The sequence below is a fragment of the Peromyscus californicus genome, unplaced genomic scaffold (assembly GCF_007827085.1).
Source record: "Peromyscus californicus insignis strain IS unplaced genomic scaffold, ASM782708v3 Scaffold_12__1_contigs__length_115047231, whole genome shotgun sequence".
Classification (NCBI taxonomy): Eukaryota; Metazoa; Chordata; class Mammalia; order Rodentia; family Cricetidae; genus Peromyscus; species Peromyscus californicus.
Window position 1 is genome coordinate 92,880,991 of NW_026294413.1, and position 21,185 is coordinate 92,902,175.

The 21,185-nt window shown below is 49.1% G+C and overlaps 1 protein-coding gene across 3 annotated transcripts in view; it reads left to right on the forward strand.

The window, feature by feature from the left end:
• The first annotated feature begins 15,788 nt into the window (after positions 1-15,788).
• Positions 15,789-21,185, forward strand: part of Drgx (dorsal root ganglia homeobox) — a 31,458-nt gene continuing 26,061 nt past the window's right edge. The window contains exons 1-3 of one of the 3 annotated variants that reach the window (XM_052734359.1): positions 15,789-15,890; positions 16,297-16,418; positions 20,114-20,211. In XM_052734359.1, the coding sequence (XP_052590319.1) occupies positions 16,385-16,418; positions 20,114-20,211 (132 nt within the window). In that variant the 5' untranslated portion in view covers positions 15,789-15,890; positions 16,297-16,384. Of the gene's footprint in view, positions 16,150-16,296; positions 16,419-20,113; positions 20,212-21,185 lie in introns of all 3 variants that reach the window. The other 2 variants (XM_052734356.1, XM_052734358.1) reach the window with 2 other exon arrangements.

Below are 21,185 nucleotides of genomic sequence, written 5' to 3' on the forward strand. Positions count from 1 at the left end.
CTTCTCTATTCCACAACTGGGGATGGCTTCTTTAGCAGCCTTACATAGACCCTGCCACCCACTGCAGATGGGCCCTGGCAGATACCTTGCCGTATCTAAACCCTTTGGATGTGATTACAGCTTGCTGATCCAATAGCTAGACGCATGTGTGGTAGCCCCTTGACTGTTATTAGGAGTCAGGTAAGTCCCTGCTTGCCGACGCCTTCTCCAGGTTTTCATGAGCCTAAGATTAGCCTTTGACTGAGCCAGAAAACCCACACAGAGAGGTTGGCTCTTCTTCTGGGGCTTGGGCTCTCTGGGATCAGCTGTGAGTGACATTTCAGAGTCCAGTGTCACCTGTGGCCTACACTTTTCCAGTGTCCACCCACCTTTTCTGCAGCTGGTACAGCCTTCACAAATCTCACTGGATGTCAGAGGCCCAAAGGAGTTCCCACCTCCAACCCTCCCCTCACTAACCACAGGCCACCACAGTGTGCAGAAGTCTCAGAAAAATAAAAGTCTGTAAGTGAAGGTAAGCCATCATGCTGGGTGATTGCAGGGGCAGTCTGTGGATTTTATTTGCATGCATTTACTCTTCAGGACCCCTTGGGTTCCCAGATGTACACAAATGCTAAAAATCCATGGATGTTCAAGTCCCTTACATACAGTGGTGTAGTATTTGCATGAGGAGCTCTGACACACTGTGAAAATGTCAACAGAAAATGGGGTGAGAAGTCTCCCTATTCTGCAAAAAAGTCCCCCCCCAAATATATTATAAACTACAGAAACAATAAACTGAATAAACCCATAAAAACTTGAAAAAAACCATGAGAGAAGGGAGGTGCCTTTTACATGGCTTGTTGGCTTTCTGAGTTTACTGTAAAAGTTGTCTGTGAAGATGATCAACAGCTCCAGGCACCTGGCCCTTGGGAAATTTCCATTGTCCCTGTCCCTGGGCTCCTGGTGACTCTCCAGAAGGGCAACCATCCGGCCAGGGTGGCAGGCTTAGAGCCAAAGGCAAAGGAATGAATAAATGATGGGATTTCTGGGCAAAGCCAGCCAGAATTACAGTTAATGAAACCTGAATCTCGAGGTTCCTATCAGCAGAGACCCTGCCTGGTCCCTCACCATTGGCCTTGGCCCTGGAGGTGTCGCTGAAGGACATCTTTTTGTCTACTTTCATAACGGCTCATTGAATGGAGAAATGAAACCACAACTATATTGGTCTGTTTATTCTAGCCACTGTAAGGAATTGAGATTGAAGACTACAGAGTCAAGGTTGGCAGGGTCACTGGGAATGTGTGTGCTGGGAAGGATTGCTTGCTTCTCCTGGTATTTCAAAAAGCCACACTCAATCGAGTACAGACAGCACTGTAGGTTTGGCGGCATCTGGGGTTTGGAGAAACGGTGCTTGTCAGCCCAGGGGCCCATTTTTGTGTGCAGAGCCACCAAATTCTGGGGCTGTAATGCACAGCATGGTGATTGTAGGTCAAAACATTGTATCAGATGTTTGACATTTTAGGAGTAAGGGTATCATAAGTATGCTAACCATTTTTATTAAAAAAGGAACTTGTAAAATGACAGTTATGTTGATTAAATACCAACTCACATATACATGCAACATACTATGTACCTTAAATATAAGTCACTTTTTGTTTGTCAATCAGGCCTCAATAAAGTTAGAAATTCTTTCTTTCTTTCTTTTTTTTAAAGGAAATCTTTTTTTTTTTTTAAGGTTTATTTATTTATTATGTATACAGTGTTCTGCCTGCAGGCCAGAAGAGGGCACCAGATCTCATTGTGAATGGTTGTGAGCCACCATGTGGTTGCTGGGAATTGAACTCAGGACCTCTGGAAGAGCAGCCAGTACCCTTAACTGATGAGCCATCTCTCCAGCCCCTAGAAATTCTTTCTTCAAAGCAAACAAAAACCCAAATACTCACCTTGTGGTGGGGAGTTCTGGTTAAGGATGGTTGAGAGGACCAGGGGCTTCCTGGTGCTGGCCCTGTCAGAGAGGGCTTGAGGGTTGATTTAGATTACAAATTTCAGTGTGCAGGATTCTGATGTAGATGTCAGGGTACACCATGCGGCTGGCATGCCACCAGAGAAGAGCTCTCAGCATGTACCCACAAAACATGCAAAAGAATTCCCAAGAAGGAACTCAAAGCAGGAAAGGCTCCGGAATGTTGGAAGGCAAGGTCCAGGAAACCTTAAGGAAATGACTTGGAGCTGAGACAAGATGAAGTGAGACCAATGGCCTGAGTCTTGAAGGCCAGTCACAGGTGATCTTCTGTAATGATGGGTGGGGAAGGAAGGGTGCTCGACAGGGCTGGCCAGCTGGTTGGCTGCGTGGCTGCAGGGAAGCCTTTTCTCCGATTGCCCCAGGGGACATAGATGCAGTGTGAGACATGCCCAGTGCCCTCTTGCTCTTTATTCTCTGGAACAGGGTAAAAGACCCGGTCCCCACCAGTTTGTGCAACCGTCACCCTCTCTTTCCGATCACAGCACCCCTGTGAAGTGAGAGAACAAGACATCTAGAAAGGCCTGGGCAGGCACATAGACGGCTTCATTACAGTGTCTACTCTAAAGAAGGAGTAGTGTCCAGTCCCTCAGGGAGAAAAATCAACTCTGTTCACTTGCTTCTCCATCCATCCATCCATCCACCCACCCACTCATCCACCCACCCACCCATCTACCCATCCTTCCACCCTCCCTCCAATCCGTCCACCCACCCACCCGTCCATCCACCCACCCACCCATCCATCCATCCACCCACCCACCCATCCATCTGTCTACCTACCCTCCCTTCCATCCACCTACCCACCCATCCACCCATCTATCTACCCACCCTCCCTTCCATCCACCTACCCACCCATCCACCCCTCTATCCACCCACCCTCCCTTCCATCCACCCATCCTTCCACCCTCCCTCCAGTCCACAGACATGTGCACATTGTCTGAGCTCCACTCTGCACCAGGGCCAAGACAGGAGCCAGGAACACCCTGAGCAGAGCAGCTCCTGCCTTGTCCTGAAGGAGCCACTGCAGCTAAGACTAAGGAACTGCTCCCCTTTGCAGTTTGGTGCCACCTAGCGGCAGCTGGTGGTTATGAATGAAACCGATGGGCGTGATTCTGAGCTGGGTGACTCTTGACTGCAGGGCTGCAGCGTTGTCTGTTCCAGAGTTTTGCACGGTTGATTTGTGCCTTTGTCTTGGTCCCATCTAGGGACATAGAGCTGAGAAAATGCTGGGGGCGGAGAAATCACTGTCTGCCTCCACTCCTGTGCTTCCCAGCATAGTGCTGGCTAGATGGCTGTCCCCTCCCCACTTGGCACTAGCCGCTTTTCTGAACTAACACTTTGTAGGGTTTACATTACTGCCTAGTCACCGAAGAACTCTGGTCACTGAGGGAGCTTTCTTCAGGACTATAGGCAGACAGCCCCATCTGCTGGTAACAGCTCCTTGGACCTAGGAAAGGCACTGACAGACTCAGAAGCCCAGTCTACTGCTTGCTGAACTCATGCTATTTGACTTTGCCTGGAGGAGAAGTGGCCTGGGCTCCTAACACCTGTGACATTTGACCTTGCTTATCTCCATAGCCTTCTAACCCCCTACTAGGAGTCCTTTGGCCTTGGACTGCTGACTGCCGCCTCCTGGCCCTCCCTAGTCAGCTTCCAGATACTTGGGTGCTTGGCAGCTTCTGTCTGGACTGCTAACCTCTGCTGATCTGTCTGTCTGCCTATCTGTATCAGAGCGTGTGCATGCCAAGACATGGTTTCTTAGCTTCCCGACCAATGGGGTGTGGTCATCACCGTGGCTAATGGGATGAAAGCAGAGAGAACAGCTTCAGAGCCTGGAAAGAGTGTATTCTTTAAGGATGGCTATGTCTTTTGGGGCCCCTTTCCCATCTCTCTGGGCACTGCAATGCAAACTGGTGTGAACTCTTAGACCACATGGATAGTGGCTCTGCCTCGGGGATGGTAGAGAGAAGGTAACAAGTAGGTTGGACAGTCTCACAGGGCAGAGCAGAACTATGGTGCCATGGGCATCCACTTCAGAGGGTCATAAACAGCTGTGTTTAAGCCATTGTTATGGCCTCTGTTACAGCAATTGGATGAATACCCTACCTACTCATAGAAACACTCAGAACATGTGCAATGACAGTTAATAACACAGAAAGGTATTTGCAATACGGCCTTAAACGGAGAAGCGCCCAATAGGAGCAGGCGCTGCTGCCTTCTCGTTTAAAATGATGCGTGTGATAAATTAATATAGAATATTGGCAAGTTACCTGCTAGCATGCTAGTGATGTTTATCTTTGGGTAGTAAGGTGTGAATGGATTAATTCATTGATTGACTCATTTTGCTTTAGAAACCCTCTCCAAAAGAGCACAATAAAAGGAAAGTCAACCATGAACCCGGCGCTTAAAGTCTATTCAAGGATTGTAAGTTCAGATGTTTTCAGACATCAGAGAGCAATCAGCGCTGCATGAGGGGTGAAATGCTGCACAGGGGCAGCGTGGGGACCATGGCCTGCTGTGCACTGTGCGATTGTTTCATACTGTGGACGTGAGACTAACGCAGGTGTGAGACAAAGCCGGTGCTGAATCCAGCCAAACAAGAGGGCCATCTTCTCTTCGCTCTCCATTGCTCCTTCTCCCCTCTCAGCAACATCCTGACTAAAAGAGTGAAGACAGGAGGGCCAAGCGGGTGCTCCTGGGACAGCAGAGACAGGAGGACATGGATCACTGAGATACAGCTGGGCTTAGCATGGGCATTGCTGGGTGGACGCTGTGTTGAGGTGGTGGGGTAGGTGAGAAATGCTAGGTGAGAACATGGAGGAAAGCGGGGAGGAGGAGAGAATGAATCCAGGGGAAGTGAGGAGAGGCAGTCTCTTACTTGGGGTGTACGGGCAGGGGTTACAGAAGTGATGGGCTGTCAGCATCATGGGCCTTCACCTTCTTTGGTTTTCAGAATAGGAGTAAACACAAGCTAACCGTGGCCACTGTGGGAGATCATGTCCCATTTCATGAGGAACTTCTTCTTGGATGGGAATCATTTCTCATTTTCAGGTGGGAAGAGTGATTCTCAGGAAGTTAAGATGAGCCCAGAGCTGGAAAACAGCCACGGGGACATTGACCACGAGGTACCAGATCCATCTTCCCACCGAAGACTGTGGGGTGGGGAAGGAGCACCTGGGGGGCTTGAGGGAAAGTTGGGGAAATGGGAGGAGGGACATACTCCCTGCCTTTCTCGAAAGACCAGATAGGTGTCCCTTTGTTTGTGAACTCAGTGTCCTTTAAGCCACCTTGAGGCATCACCCTGCGACTATTCCAAAGCCTTCGGCAGCAATCAGCAATAGGTATAGGAAAGAGATGATTGACTGAAGGTGTCTCTTTATTACGTAAGTGTGTTAAAGCCATGGCGTGGCCTGGGGAGCAGGGAAGGGCAGGGGGTAGTCATGCTGGGAGGCACTTGCAGCCACATGCTTTGTTCATGTCCCCATCCTCTGTGACTTGAGGCCACAGAGTCTTTCTGGTTAATCTATATATCTTTATTGTGTGCCTACCGGGTACGGGCACTGATGAACTCAGGCTGCCCTGCTTCCCACCTTCACGATCTTTAAAATTATTAAGGAAAAACCACACACAATTGTTAGAAGGAGACTAAGGAGTTGCCTCAGTTAGTGAAGTGCCCACTGCACAACCTTGAGAACCTGAGCTCCCCCACAAAAAAGCCAGACACAGTCCTGTGTAGATGTGCTTCACCCCAGCACTAGGGGGATGTCTAGTCAAACTGATGAACTCCAGGTACAGCGAGAGACCCTGCTTCAAAAAATTAGGTGGAGAATGATAGAAGAAGACACCTGATATTAACTTCTGGCCACCACACATGGATATATGGATGAGCGCACCTGCATACATACATGCCCATACATGTGAAACATGTACATATTACATGCACACACACGCAGTGTTGTAGAAAATTACTGTGAAAAAAAAAAGTTGGGTCTTTTTGTTGCACTTGGCATAATATACCTGGTGTATTAGTTTCTTTTCTGTAGCTGTGACAAGACACCACAACCAAGGAAACTTACAAAAGAAGAGGTTAATGTGGCTATGGCTCCAAGGGTTAGAGTCTGTGATGGTGGAGGGAGGCTCAGCAGCAGGTGGCTGGAGCAGCAACTGAGAGTCACATCTTGGTCCATAAGCAGGAGGCGGAGCGCACGCTGGGAATGACGTAAGCCTTTTGAAACCCCAGACCAGTGATGCTCCTCCTCCGATAAGGCCCAGGTTAACTCCCTGAACAGTAGTACTACCAATAAGGACCTAGTACATAGACACATGGACCTTTCGGGGCTGTCCATTCTCATTCGAACAATCACATTACACTTCCTGGCCCCCATAGGCTGGTGGCCATATCATAGTGTAAAATGCATTTAGTCCAAATTCAAAAGTCTCCCATAGTCTTTCGGTCTCAGCACTGTTTAAAAGTTGAACGTTCAAAGTCTTTTCTGAGACTCAAGGCCATCTCTTAATGGTAAGCCCCTGTAAAATAAAAAGGCAAATTATTACCTGCAACATAAAATGGCACAGACTATACATTACCATTCATAAAGGAGTTGGGCACAATAAGGAAATACTGGACCAAAAAGCAAGACCGAAATCCACCAGGGCAAACTCCAAATCCTGTCACTCCATGCCCAACGTCAAAGGGCTTGGATGGCCCTTCCCTTCCAGCTTTGTAGATGGCAACAAACTCTCTTGGGTTTACCCCACTCTCTGTGTGCAGTTCTTGGTGGATGTCCCATGGCTCTGTCACCTCTAACATTTTGTGGGGCTCCAACACAATCTGAGCTCCACTTTCACAGCTCCACACCACGGCCTTTCAGGGTTTCCCTACAAGAACTGCCCTCCACACATCTGGCTTCAGCAGCTCTCTTTGACCCCAGAGGAAGATTCCATAAGCCCTCTACTCATGCGTCCCTCATGATTCTAAAGCCAGAACCACGTGAACAGCACTGCTAGGTTTGGCTGCCATTGGCATGGAGCGGAGTCCCCTTGAATAACATTTGTAGCAGCCTTTGTTTTTGTTGTAGAGGCTTCCTTGGGCCTGTTCCTTTCACAAGATGGAAGCTTTGCCAGGCGGCCTTTGCCTTAAGGGGTACCTTCCCTTTATTCCATTTCAAGTGAGCTTTTCTCTTTATCTCTTCCAGCACATGCCTTGGGTCCAACATTAAATTTCCTGGTGCTCTTTTTCTCTCCGAACTGTACATCTTGCGTTTCCGTTTGCCCTGCCTGCTCTTTTCTATTGTAGACCTGAATAGTAGTGACTACTCATAACAATGTGACAGAGCCAATATTGGGCTGTCTTAAAATCTTCTCCACTGAAGAAATTAGCCCATTACTTTTCAATTTAACCCCAGGAAAGTTCTGACAAAATGAGCATAAGGCAGCCACACTCTTAGCCAAAATATCACAAGTGTTTTCTAGCCCAGTTGCTTATATTGTTCCCCGTGAAGCCTCTTGAGCTGGGCCTCTACAGTCTGCATAGTTCTCCATGCTACTGTCTTCCAAGATCCTAGGATGGTCCATTAAGCTCTGCTTAAAGTGTTCAACTGCTTTCCTAGTCCAAAGCCCCACAGTCTCCCCCATTCCCCCCAAAAGCAGCACGGTCATGTCTGTCACAGCGATAGCTTACTCCCTGGTACCAACTTCTATATTAGTTCCTTTCCTGTTGCTATGATAAGACACCTTGGCCAACTCATAAAAGAAAGAGCTTAATTGGGATTGTGGTTCCAGAGGGTTAGTGTCTATGATGGCAGCGTGAAGGCATGGTGATAGGGGGCTGGAGCAACAGCTGAGAGCCGACATCTTGAACCACAAGCAGGAAGCAGAGAAAGCATACTGGGAATGGACTTTTGAAACCTCAAAGTCCACCCCCAGTGACACACCTCCTCTAACAAGGCCATGCCTCCTACTTCTTCCTAAACAGTTCCACCTGGGGACCAAGCATTCAAACATGTGAGCCCATGGGGGCCATTCTCATCCAAACCCCCACAGCTGGCATGAACACAGCTGTTGGCATGTATCTGCTGAAGAAATGAGAAGGTAAAGGAAAGGAAGAATGTGTGGGTCCTAGAATGGACCTCATCTTCCCTACTCAGGTTAGCTGGGGTCACAGTCTCCAGGGGCATACACCAGAACCAGCACCTACAACTTGACCTCTGGGTTTGATCATACAGTGTTCTGGCACTCTAGGCTCTCTGGATCCTGAGAGTCTACCAGAGCATCTCTGAGATGCTACGCAGCTCCACAGGCTGGTACCCAGCTCTTTGAAATCAGCAAGATGAATATAAAGGATGCTCCCTGTAGGTCATGGTCACGTTGGGCCTAATTCCTCTCCACCCTGGTCAGTTGGGGCTGTGAGATAACTGCCAAAGGGCTGAGCATGGCAAGTGACTGGCCCAGCCTGGCCCAGATGCCAGCAGTCTCAGTTGGTGTTTTTACTGTGGTCCATACGTGCTCCGCAGACACTGCTGTGCCACGAGGCCACTGGGTTGGGAGGGATGTGGTTACCACCTCTGGGGTGCACTGAGAGGTTCTGTCATGGTATGGCTATAGTAGGCAAGTGCGTGGGTACCACAACATCAAGAGAGACCCTCAAGGGAAGCAGATAGTGGAGCATGGGGAGTGGGCTACATCCTCACGGTTTGCCTAACGTCAGATGGGAACAGTGCAGAGAGCTGGCAGTAGGGTACAAAGGAGAGTCTTCAAGTCTAGGTTTTCATGAGCACCACAGACAGTCAGAGCTATGGAGAACTCCCCCACCCCTGTGTGTGTGTGTGTGTGTGTGTGTGTGTGTGTGTGTGTGTGTGTGTGTGTGTGTGTGTGTGTGTGATGCATGTCTGGGTGTAGGAGAGAGAGACAGGAGAGGGAGGTGGTGGTGGTGAGGGAAATGCTGAGTCAGATACTGAACAGCAAAGCATTTCCAATAAAGGAGGTTTGAGAAGCCGGATTTGACCCCAAGTCTGCCTGATTGGAAATCTGCTCCTCCCCCACCACAGTTTACATAATTTAAATCTCTGAGAAATGGGAAAGCCTCATTGTGTTTACTAATCATTCATGTAGTAAACTTACTTCATTTGTTCAATAGTCATTTCAATTAAACACTGCCCATTTATTGAGCACTTAGCATGGGCAATTGACTGCGCTTATGTTTTAGGAGAAACATGTCTTATTTAAGAGGTGTGGTGGGGAGTGTGGGCCTTGGCTTCAGAAGCACAGCTCTAGCCTGCCTCTGTTCCTCACCAGCTCTGAAAGCCATTCCAGTTCCACATTTCCCACGGCTGTTCCTGCTTTGTTTCCAGGAGCTGACTCAAGGTGACTGGTTTCTGAGGGTGAGCTGTTTCCTGTGCTTGGCTGGATTGGGTTTGTCTAAGATGCTGGTTTCTGAGGGTAAATTGTTTCCTGTGCTTGGCTGGAATGGGTTTGTCTAAGATGCTGGTTTCTGAGGGTAAGCTGTTTCCTGTGCTTGCCTGGATTGGGTTTGAGATTTCCCTGGACTGATCTCATTTCCTCCTAGCGTTTCTGACTATGTTTTAATAACAGTCGAGACCTGTCAACTAAATGCTTATGGAGCAATATTGTTCTAAACCAGAGCACCACAGATCCACGAGGGATGCTCTAAATGTTTGGATGTGAACACTGACCTTTTGACTGTAGGTGAAGTCCTAGGACATACCCCAGAAGGATGCAGCCCAATCTCAGAGACTTCACTGTGGGTGGAAGGCAGGCAACAGACAGATTTCTGCCAAGCTCTCTTGACTTGCCAGAAAGACTGGGTGATCTTCTTCATTCACAGCAGCAGGAGCTAATGTGAGGATGAGAGGACCTCCCAGAAGAGGTGGGCTGTCTTCTGATGCTGCCCTTCCAGAGGGCTGGCCCGTGCAGTGGACAGAGGCCTAGGAGATCCAGTGCTTTCTTGGTGATACAAATTCTTTCTCCCTGATTATCTCTTCTCAAAGTCCAGATCCTCCAGGGTCTGGAACCTGAGGCCACCATGAGCTGAGGTGGATGTTCCCTGTTCCCAGAGAGACTTTAAAATGCCAGAAGCTATATACTTGGTCTCCCTCAACATAATCAATTCCTATCCTAACATTTGACAAGAGATCACTATCAGTATGGAAATCATGAGTGTCCCATGGTCTGTAAGGAGGTCGTATCCTAGAGCAGAGGCCTACAAAGCAGCGAAGTCTGTATTTAAGCAGAGGTGTCACACTTAGGTCAAGGGCATCAATGCACACTTCTAGAACACTTCTATTGCCAAATAGAACATCTTGAACCCAACACAAAGGTCCTTGTTTGGATTTTCTAGCCAAATAGACATGCCAAGTAAAACTGAACAAATGTAATTAAGTGTGGAAAGTAGGAAATAGAGGGATCCATCATGGCAGACAAGTAAAGAGCTAGGTTGAGAAGCCACAGTAGCACTCTCCCCAGGAGACTGTTGCCTTGGCCCATGGGAAATTCATCTTGGAGACCACAGAAGACTCAGGAGTCATCTTGACCACCCAAAGCTGTGTAGCTTTTTCTAGAAACATGGCCCCTCGTAGCCTGGAAAGTTAGACACTGTCGTAGCGGGATAATGACAAATGATGACAGCGACTATGATGTAGTTCACTGAGTGATTACTGGGTGCTGGGCGTTACGTATAATTTGTATTTTCAAAACTTTAAAAAACGGTCTTTAATTTTTTTTAGAGCTATTTTCTACAAGTGGCAAAATTAAACAGAAACTAAGGAGCATTCCCTTATGCCCCCCTTGCCCTGACAACTATTTTCTTCTATAATTGATACCTAACACTAAAAGGATCCATTTGCCCCTATGGTGACCCATCTTTATTATCCAGGTGCAGGGTTTACAGCACAGTTCGTGCTCGGTGCGAGACATTCTGTGGGGTTTGTAGAAACGTCAAATAACATACTTCCACCCTACAGAATTACACAGAATAGTTTGAAGGTTCTGAAAATGTTCTGGTATGGCCTTTCGGTCTTCTCATCAGCACTGGAGGTAGGCACTGCTGTCCCACTCACAGAATGTGCCACGGAGGTCAGAAAATGAGTTCCCTCAGCTTCTGAAGACCAGAGCAAGTGGAACTAGCCATGGACCTATTCCTTCCATTTGAGGACTCCTTGGTCTCCCCTCTAATCAGCAGCAAGGCCAAGGCCAAGAGCTGAAGTTGAGCTGTGAGATTCCTGGGAACCATATAGCATCACTGTGGTCCTGTGGTCCTGGACCGTGGCAAAGGAGGTTATTGGAACCTGGTTTGCATGTGAGCAGCTTTATGGCTCTCACATGACAGATGAATGTGTGAGTTACAAAGAATGTCTAAGATAATAAAGAGCATAACTAATCCTTCCCTTTACACACACATCCTGTTCAAAAGTTAACTGTTCATTCAGAATTTCAATTAGGCACTGTTTTAAAAAGTGTATTCTACCATGTGTAGCGAACCCAAGCTTTATTGACCATTTCCAAAACTACAAAATGACCCCACCTTTGCCTATAAGTAGAAAGAATGACACATTCTTTCTAAATACAAGTAAACACATCCTGAGCTTTCTTTCCCTTCCAGAGGACAGCATGCTCACTCAGAATTGCACCGAAACACAGTTTCTAAAACTGTCATCCAAATAACAACACAGATATCTTGGACTCTCCAAAACTAAGTCGTTAGGAGTTCAGAGTATTCTCTCTTTCTCCTGGTTTATTGAAGTATTTTTATTTGCCCCCGTTGTTATGGATTTAAGCAGTGTCTACTGGAATTGGTTTTGCTAAAGGTAAAATTTCAAAGGAAAACTGGGACTATCCCTCCTGAGCACAGTTGCATGATCAGGTCCAGTATATACTCACGGGTTAGGTAGCACAAGATGTGCACAGCAGTGCTTTCCCTGAATTTCCTTCAACAGGGCACGTGGGAAGAAGCACAGCTGTGTATGGTGCTGGAGAGCTCCAGCCAGCATCCCGAACTCCTCCATTTTCTAGGGATATAGGATTCTTTCCAGGAATCAATTTAAAATGACTCACAACATAACTGCGAACAATCGAGGGCTTGCAGGTAGGATGCTCCCATTTCCAGCATGTTATTGCTGCTCTCAGGGTTTCTGCAATGACAGTTTTCCCTTCAATAGAACCAGTTTAAAATTAGAAAAATCAAACACACATTAGAGAAAGCAGATTTGCTCTTCTATTAATTGATAAGGGATGTAAAGCTCCCACCCTCTGGGTGGGGGGCCAGCACTTCCCCTGCAGAGCCCTGGTCATCAGCAGCCCACTCCTCTAATCTGGGAGCTTGGGTTTCAGACTTGGGTTTCAAGTGCTATGACTGCATTTGCACTGGGAAGCTGCCTCTGCAGCACATCTGCACACAAAGTCTTGTGTGTGTGTGTGTGTGTGTGTGTGTGTGTGTGTGTGTGTGTGTGTGACTCTCTTCCTCCTTTACTTAAAAACCATGCACAACCTTGAAAGTTGAACTCCCCACTCTATTCTGGCTTCTCTATGCCCTGCTGGACAAGAGGTAAGCTAGCATGCCCTATGCAATAAACAGAATATGATTCTTATAGGGAATGCAGCTTGAAGCTGATGGAGTTAAATATTATGAGAAGGAGCCTCTAGGACCACAGAGGTGTCTCCTTGTCCAGGCTGGAAGCAACCCAGGTAGGTGGGGGCGGGGAGGGCCCCAGTAGAAAAATGTTGAAATATGACCCTGTGTTTCAACTTTAAATAAGCATTTCTGTCCTAATAGAAGTCCCATCTAATGTCTCCTGCAGCTTTGATTTTGGAACACGTCACATTCCTCATTAAAGCAATCACTGTTAAAACATAAAGCAACACAGGATTTATTTCTTCATTAAACTGATGATCCGTATATGAAGCCAATTAACATTATGAGTCTGGTGAACATCAAGTGTAAAGAGGTTAGAGAAAATTAAAAGCAGTCACCTTGGTCTTTAGATAAAGAAAGTACACTTTTAGGTTGTAAATTATCAGAGTGTCCAAGCGGGACAGATCGGCAAATTTGGTTAATTGGGAAATACATTTTACTGCACAAGAATTAAGGAAAACTAAGAGTTTCTTAGCCAATACTCCCACCCCCTCTTTTTTTGGTGAGGGGAGATCATAACGAATATCTGTCAGTCACCTTCTCCAGGGCCCCGAGTATCAGAGGCAATTGGGGGAAAGGGGTTCACGTCATCAAAGTTTACTGTAGCTTTTTCGTTTCTGCAGTTGTTTGGTTAGTTGTTTATTCTCTGTTTTGCCATAGGAACGAGCCCAGACTAGTGGATATGGAAAGGGGGCGTCGGGCGAATTGAGGTTGAGGGTCCCGAGCTGGCTTGGAGCCCCTCGCAAGGTGGGTGTTTTCCTGGAGCTGGGTTGGTTGTCCAGTCAAGGACGTGGTCAAGCTCGCGTCAAGGGGCGCTGGGAGGGCCGGGCGGGGAGGCAAGGGGGTCATGGGTTGTTTCTCAGCTGTAGCCACCGGGTAGGAGCCGTGCATTTGAGACTGCAGAGTCGGGAGTTCTCTTCCTGCTCCCAGCGCTAAGTGCGCGTCCCAAATAACTTTCGAAGGTTTGGACTGGGAGAGAATTAGGATCGCCTGGAATCGGTTGCGCGGGCCTTGATGCTGCGCAGTGCAGAACCCCACAAGGGCCCTGGGGAGTGGTGGCCTCTTTGGCCAGCAGAACGCCGGGCAGGGTGGGGACGCTTGCCGCTGTCCAAGGTTCTGATCAGTCGGCTGATTTGGAGCGAGGCTCAAACACCCCGGACGAGTCTGATCAGACCCGGGACAGGTCAGGGTTTCACAGGAACCTCTGCGGCTCGATGTCAGCAACAGGGAGCTGATCCGAAGCTTGGAAGTCACTGTTTTCTGGGGCCAACGCGGCAGCCGGCGTTAGGTTTCTGGGGCCGAGGCTCCCTCGGATAACGCAAGTGCGCGCTGAGCCCAGCTAGCCGGGAACCCTTTCTCACCTCGCTTCCCCGGCTCTCGACTCCCGGAGCGCACAGAGAAGCTGCAGCCCAGGGCAGGAGGGCATCCGAGGGGGTTCTCGGCAGACTCCGGAGTTCAGGGGGCCTTCGGCTCATGGAACTGGTTGCAGAGAACAGGGATGCTCCCTGAGCCGGACCTGGAGGGAAGCCGGCGCCCGCGAGACGGAGAAAAGGTCTGCTCCTGGTCTCGAAACTGTGCACTGCCCCGCTGGCCGCGCCATCCACCGCGGGGGCCCACCCGACTCGCCGGCGCTCTCCACCCGGGCCCGCTACCGGGACTCTCAGAGTCTGTGGCCCTAGAGGAGAGCTGGCGCGGCGGTGTCTGGCCGCTCCAAGCCGAGAAGGAATTTCCAGCCTTTCCTTGCTCCTAGTCGGGCCGATTCCGGCCAGGGGCGGTTAAGCCGAGAAAGGGCCGCTTCAGGGAAGAGGTTCGACTTGCGTCGGCCAGAGCGGTGCAGCGTTTCTTCCTGGAAGTTGTCCCTGGGGTGTCCACCGCCCGGCCAGGGCCTCAGCGCTCAGTTCTCCAGCTCCGCGCTATTCGCCCCGAGCGCTTGTCCGCGAGTGGGCCCGCCAGGCCTTTTGTTTCCAAAGCTCTGTGTCTTTAAGATCAAGGCTGGATCCCAGGCCGGGCAGGGACCCGACCCACCGCTTCGCCAAGGCTCTCAAACACAGCATTAGAATGTTTATAAAATATTCAATTTATGCAGTCTGTCCAAGAAGCCATCGTCCCAAAATAAAATCGGCAGTCTAGACGGAACACAGACACCAGAACTTATCAACAGTTGTCTGACTCGCATTTTCTGATGCATCTTGAGTGGGTCATAATACCAACTTTATTTTCAGTGGTGCATAAATTAATTACACGCATTTAATAACCAAAATATCATTATATTCCCCCTTTAATATCATAAAGGCTTTCCGCCAGGGAAGCACTTAATAGTGCAGGGGGCCGTAACGGGCTATTATCCTGGTGTAATGCTATTACAGAACCAATTATGCGCCATTAGACTTGCTTTTTTTGCAGTTTATGTGATTTGATCCAATCCCGCGCCCCTGACTTGAAAATTTCAACCCGGTACTTTAGAGTTTAATTTTCACCCAGGCAGAGAGAAGGGCGGTCTCTCTCCGCTGAGTGTCTGCCTCGGATGCATTTTAAAAGTAATTGCGAAGGGTCCCACCGCATATCATTTGCAGGGAGAAGCGAACATAAATTCAGGGACCCCTTGCTGAGAACAAAATCAAACTTTCCTTTTGTACGATCGCTTGGAAAGGAAAGCCGTGTGCAAAGAGTACCCCCAAAACCCATCCGGCGGCGACAATTAGCAGCGCTTTGGTAATTTTGCAGTTCAGGAGTCGCCAGGCCTCTGACAAGGGCGAGCCCAAATCCAATATCACTCAGAGAAAGAAGGTTTGAGTCTGAAGGGACCCAGAGGGGTGGGGTTGGGGCGAGTGTTTAGAACATAATCTCTTTGGGGAGGGATGATATTAGTAGCTGTTGTTTCTAGCTTCTTTTAAAAGAAAAGAGGAAAAAAGATTCCTGATGTTTGCTGAGAAGTGACGGATTTTTTTTTTTTTTTTTTTTACACCACGTGGGCCATTTGTAAGGCCCAATAGACCTATCCAAGTTACTCGCTGTAGACAGCGCTGGAAATAATCAGATTAAGGCCAATTATGCGTGAGATTATAAAGGCGAGTGCTGAGCGGCGGCGCGCGCTGTAGACAGACAGCAAGACATCTGGCCACTTCCCCAGTCACTTCTCTGGTCCTGCGGGCGCCAGCAGCGCCAAGCCCCGCCCGCCGCCAGCCGAGCCCCGCGTGCGGACCAGAGGCGATCACACTCGGGCCTTCTCGCCCGCCTCCCGCGGAGGTAGGCAGGGTTCCCGATCCGCTCCCCCGGCTCCCTGCTCTGGGCCTTGGGGCTCCACCAGCTTCTTGGCCCGAGCTGCTGCGTGTGCAGATGGCCTTGCGCGATCGCCTGACCTCGCTGCGGTGGCCAAGTGCAGGGCTTGCGGCCGGGACCCCTGAGAACCAGGAGCCAGACTGTGCCCAGCTTGGTGAGGGCGCGGTTGTCCAGCAGCCGGACCTACTTGAAAGGCTGACCGTAGGGTCACGGCTTGGGACTGGAGGTGCAACCACTTTCCCCCCACCCCACTCCCGCGGGGTGGCCCCAGGGGGCCAAGGGCTCGTGGAAGGGCTTTGTAGGAGGGGCACTCCCCGTGATCCTCGGGGTGCGCGGGCAGGAGACTCAGGCTCTACTGCTGTTTGCTTTGCAGCCAGGCCGGAGCCACGCACAGGCACAGGTCTGCCAGGCCGCCACCACCAGCCCTGGTCCAGCCGTCAGGGCCCATCCGACCGTCGGCGATGTTTTATTTCCACTGCCCGCCACAGCTTGAGGGTGAGTAAACGCCGCTTTCCCTTTCCGGACTGTTTGGTCAGGCCAAGTCAGCCAAAAGCGACCGGGACCGCAGCAGGACTGATGGGTGTTGGGGTCTTCGCCCCGCGAGGTGGCAGCCGCATGGTGGTGCAGGGAGGCGCCCTTAGCCCCCTCCCTACACCCAGCTCCATCCCTCCGCCCGGGTGCCACCTGCCTCCCACCTCCCTCTACGCCTGGATCGTGCGCTGCCCGGGGCTATGGGTGCCTCGGGGACGCCTGGTCCTCCCAGCACAGATGCTGGTGTCACGCCTCTAATCGGGGCTCCTCCACCCAGGGGGCCCGCATCAATCTTTCACGGTGTTTTGCTAACATCCCAGAAAGCCAAAGCAAGTTGAACTGCCCGCTGCGTCCTGGGCTCCACAGCACGCCAGGAAGGGCCCGATTGCTAGGCTGCCCTCACCCTGGGCGTTGGCGAGAGTTCTCCGGGATCTCACACGAAATTCTGGACAACTTAAATGTCAGTTCCTAGCGGCAAAGCTGTCCCTGGAGGCAAGCTCCCTGCTCGGAGTGTCTAGGCATAGCTTCATCTCAGCGACTCACTGAATTTCTGACCACAAATGCCACACTGTCGCAAGCCCCCAGGACCAGGGTCTGGTTGTTTAAGGTCTTTAGACTTTAGAAAAAAAAAAAAATGTCCTTCCCTATTCCGTGTGTGGTCTCTGCTCCCAGTTGTTAGGTGGGACAGGGATGATGAGAAGTGAAGAGCTTGAAACTCTGGGTGTCCCTAAGCCAGGGCCCAGGGGACCCAAGGGTGAATTCTCCCTGCCTCGCACTCTGGCTTATGCTGTGGCCCTGAGACCCTGAAACTTTTATATCCCTGGGACACTTGTCCACCTTGCTGTAGGTTACCTTAAGCAGTTTCCAGTCTCAGCCACGATCTGAGAGTTTGTTTTCATTTTCCCTATAAAAGCCCGTAAGCACCCAGCAGAGTTTGCTAAGGAAAGCTAGTGGGAAGCAGTGTTTAAGCTCTGCATGCCTGCATTTCAACACCAGGAAAGACCCAGGCAAGGGAGGCTTTTAAGTCAGAAAGGTACAGTCCTTGATAACTATAGCCCAGGACTGGAGGAGACCCTACTGGTTTGTGGTGTGTAGTTTCTATGTGCTGTTGACTCCAATCTCAGCACTGATTGCCAGTTCCCAGCCCAGGCTATTGTCAAGTGAGAAAGGAAGAGGTTTGGGCATTTAGCAAGCTGTGTACATTCTGGTGACCTAATGGGGAACCCGTTTGTAAGGGTGATTTAGATTAGAGACCACCCTAGCCCAGGCTCTCTCTCTGACTTGCTTACTGCTCTTTGCTTATTTCTGGGGGGCTTGCATTTGCTATTCATGCTTTCTGCAGGCCCCACCTTGATACTGACTCTGACTGTGACCAGAAGGAGGGGGAAGCTTTAAGCACCCTTCAGACTTTTATAGATGTAGAGCTGTGCCAGTGTTTCAGGAGGGGAGTTTACGTCTAGGTCAGTGTTGCTGGGGTAGGATGATGCTCTGAAGATGGGAAAGTTGAGAATGGCTGAGGACAGACCTAGGGAGATACAAAGGAGGAAGCAAAGTGTGAATGCAACCTTACTTCTCAGATACTTTGTTCAAATTCATTTAGAGTGCTGCATGGGTCTCAAGGTTTTTTCGAAACAAGAACCCACACACTGGCTAGCAAAGTCCTCCTCCCTGAAAGGCATTCGATACTATGTGGTTCTTGTGATTCTGTCACATGAGCCTTTCATTTCATGACTGTTATGTCTTATTTGCACTGAGATTGTAGTGTCTCATCATTCTGGATTCGGTGTTGTTTTTACTTTATAATACATCTTTGAGATTTTTTTCCATGCATATGTATATGGATCTACTTATTTTCTTTTAGACTGCTGTATAGTATTCCAGGATTTGTTTTGCAGAATCTATCCACTGATGGATGCTTTTGTGTGTTTCTTGTTTATTTCTTAATTGCAACATCTCCAAGAGCATTCTCCCCTCTCTCTTTCAGCATACTTCATAACTATATTCATAGATTAAAAACCTGTGCACTTAAATCTTTGACGGTTGCTATTCAGTTGCCTTCTAATACACTTTCACCAATTGATACTCAAATGAATAATAAATGAACATGCACAATTTATTACAGTTTATCGGTCCTGGGTATCATTATGCACTTTTTTGGACAAAGCAATGGGCCTATTCTTTCATTGTCCTGTTATATTCTATTTGAGGAGCTGCGCGTAAGTTTATCAAGGAGGAGTCTAGTTCTTTTCAGGAAGGCACTCTCATCTCTTTTTCTTTATTCTTAGGTGGTCAGTCTTTTTCTTCCTGGCTTGGTGAGGTCAGCTTTTGCAGGCTTCCGCTGGGAAGCGTTGTGAGCAAGGTTGGAGCAAGGTGTAAGTGAGGAGACTGGGGGAGACAGTGACCAGGACGTCTGAGAGAGTGCTCCGTGACCAACGGTCAAATACTTTACTTCAAAAAGAGACAGCATGGCCTTCTGCAAAGTGATGGAAGCAAGACTGCTTTGAAGCAGTCCCTTTCGGTTTCTACCGAGATGAAGAGAAATACTTACCAGGGTTTGGAGAAAGAACGCCATTTGGATAGGAAGACGGCAGGAGAAAGTGCTAGTGGAGAAGGGGGGCAGTGTTTTGACAAGACATGTGGTCAGGTAGGGTTAAGTATCACTCGGTGGGACTCGCTGTAGTGGACGGAGTGTGAAAAGGCCTGGACAACTTGGCCTTCCAGGGCTGAGGTGCTGGTGAAGAATGCTGCTTGGAGGCTGTGGCCTGAGAACTGGTCCTGAGCACTGGGTGATTCTGACAGCAGGGCCCATGGCAGGTGAAATGCGCACTGGTTAATGGAAGCCTACTCATTTGTTTTCCTAAGAAGCCATTGTGGACTATCAAGTAAATAGTGCACATTTGGAAAATGATCCAAATGTACGTTTGGGGCCAGACTCTGTTCTGGCTTTATCGTGAGCATGGGAGGCTGCTGTCGAGAACAATGTCTTTTTCTAGGGAAGTGGGGACAGCAGGATGTTGTGTGAGGCCTGGTTACCTGGTGGAGTGCCCTTGGAGAGTGGCCCTAGCAAGTTGGCTTGGCATTCTCTTGGTGCAGGCCTTTTGTTAATGGGTGTCTATATAAGAGATCCACCATGGTGCTGATGAGCTGTGACCAGCAGTAATTAATAATCGTTTATAAGCTCCTTACCTCCTCGAATTCTGCACTTCTAGAAGGAAAGTGGTGTTTTCTTTCTTCCCCATCCTGTAGCCCTTGGCAGTTATAGTAATAAGGGAGGAATTCAGGCTTCCGTGGGAGGGGCCAAGGTAGGGGGTGAGCAGATAGGGGACAGAGGGGCAGCCGGGAGCAGGAAGGCAGGTGAGGACCAGAGTTCACTCAAGCCACTGACCCCTCCTGACTTAGAGCACAATTTCACTGGGAGTGGACTTCACTGTATTAAGGTCACCATTGTCCTATGCAGTAGGGAAGCCTGCTTCTACAGCAAAGGTTTTGTAGAAACACAGAGCAGGGGATAGCAAGAAGAAGGGTCTTACTAAGAAAGCATAGGGTAACGTGTTGGAAGGATAGGCTCTCTGGGGAGGAGGGTGGAAGGGGGTTACTGTGTGTGTGGGGGTCTGAAGACCTGGTCTCGCTGTCCATACTGATCCCATTACTCCCTGCAGGCACAGCACCTTTTGGCAACCACTCCACAGGGGATTTCGATGATGGGTTTCTTCGAAGAAAACAGCGCAGGAACCGGACGACCTTCACCCTTCAGCAGGTGAGTACAGACTCCCCACATGAGAACCAGTTTTTCCCACCTCCCCCCAAGCCACAGATGAGCCACTTCTCCCTTGTCTTTTAAAAGGAGACCAACTGTTGAGTTAACTAGGTCTTTGTTTTCTTGAATAACTTATGCGTTTGCCTGGGGAAAGGATAGTTAACTTGGGCCTTGTAATTCTGGATAATCAATAAAAGAAGCAGATATGAAATTTTCCACGTATCTTAGACAGGTGATCTGAGGCACATTTCCCTGTCAGCAGAATGCAGGTTGGACTTTTTTTTTTTTTTTTTTTTTCGAGACAGGGTTTCTCTGTGTAGCCCTGGCTGTCCTGGAACTTGCTCTGTAGACCAGGCTGGCTTTGAACTCACAGAGATCTGTCTGCCTCTGCCTCCCGGGAACTGGGATTAAAAGTGTGCACCACCACGCCCTGCCTCAGGTTGGGCATTCTTATCCCCAAATAGACAGATGGGGAAACTGACCTACAAGGTTGACTCATGAGCAGACTGTTGCTGGCTGGGAGTTGAGGGGCCACAGCTGAAACTTTTCTTCCTGGTTTCTCAGAGCTGAGTGTTCCAAGAGCAGCTTCCTTGCTGAGCAGAGCGGAGGTGACTCCCACACTCCTTTGAGGCTTCTGTGGGGCTGACTCAGCGATGGTTCCATACGTAGACAGTCTTTTCTACTCCCATGGTGGCATCATGGGAAATACTCTATTCATGAGGCTACCCTCGACTCTTTATTCCTATGATAAACTTTAAATGTAAACACACAGAAATGTCTATTGTCTATTTCTATGTCTCAGGGAGGGCATGCTGTGGTTGTCAGTAGCCTGGGCTATGAAATCAGTTGGGATTTAAATCGTCATTCTGTGGAATTTTCCTTATCTTTTAAAAAATTAATTATATTTATTTATTGTACATGTGTTGTACCTATGTGCACATGCATGCCATTGTGTACATGAAGAGGTCAGAGGT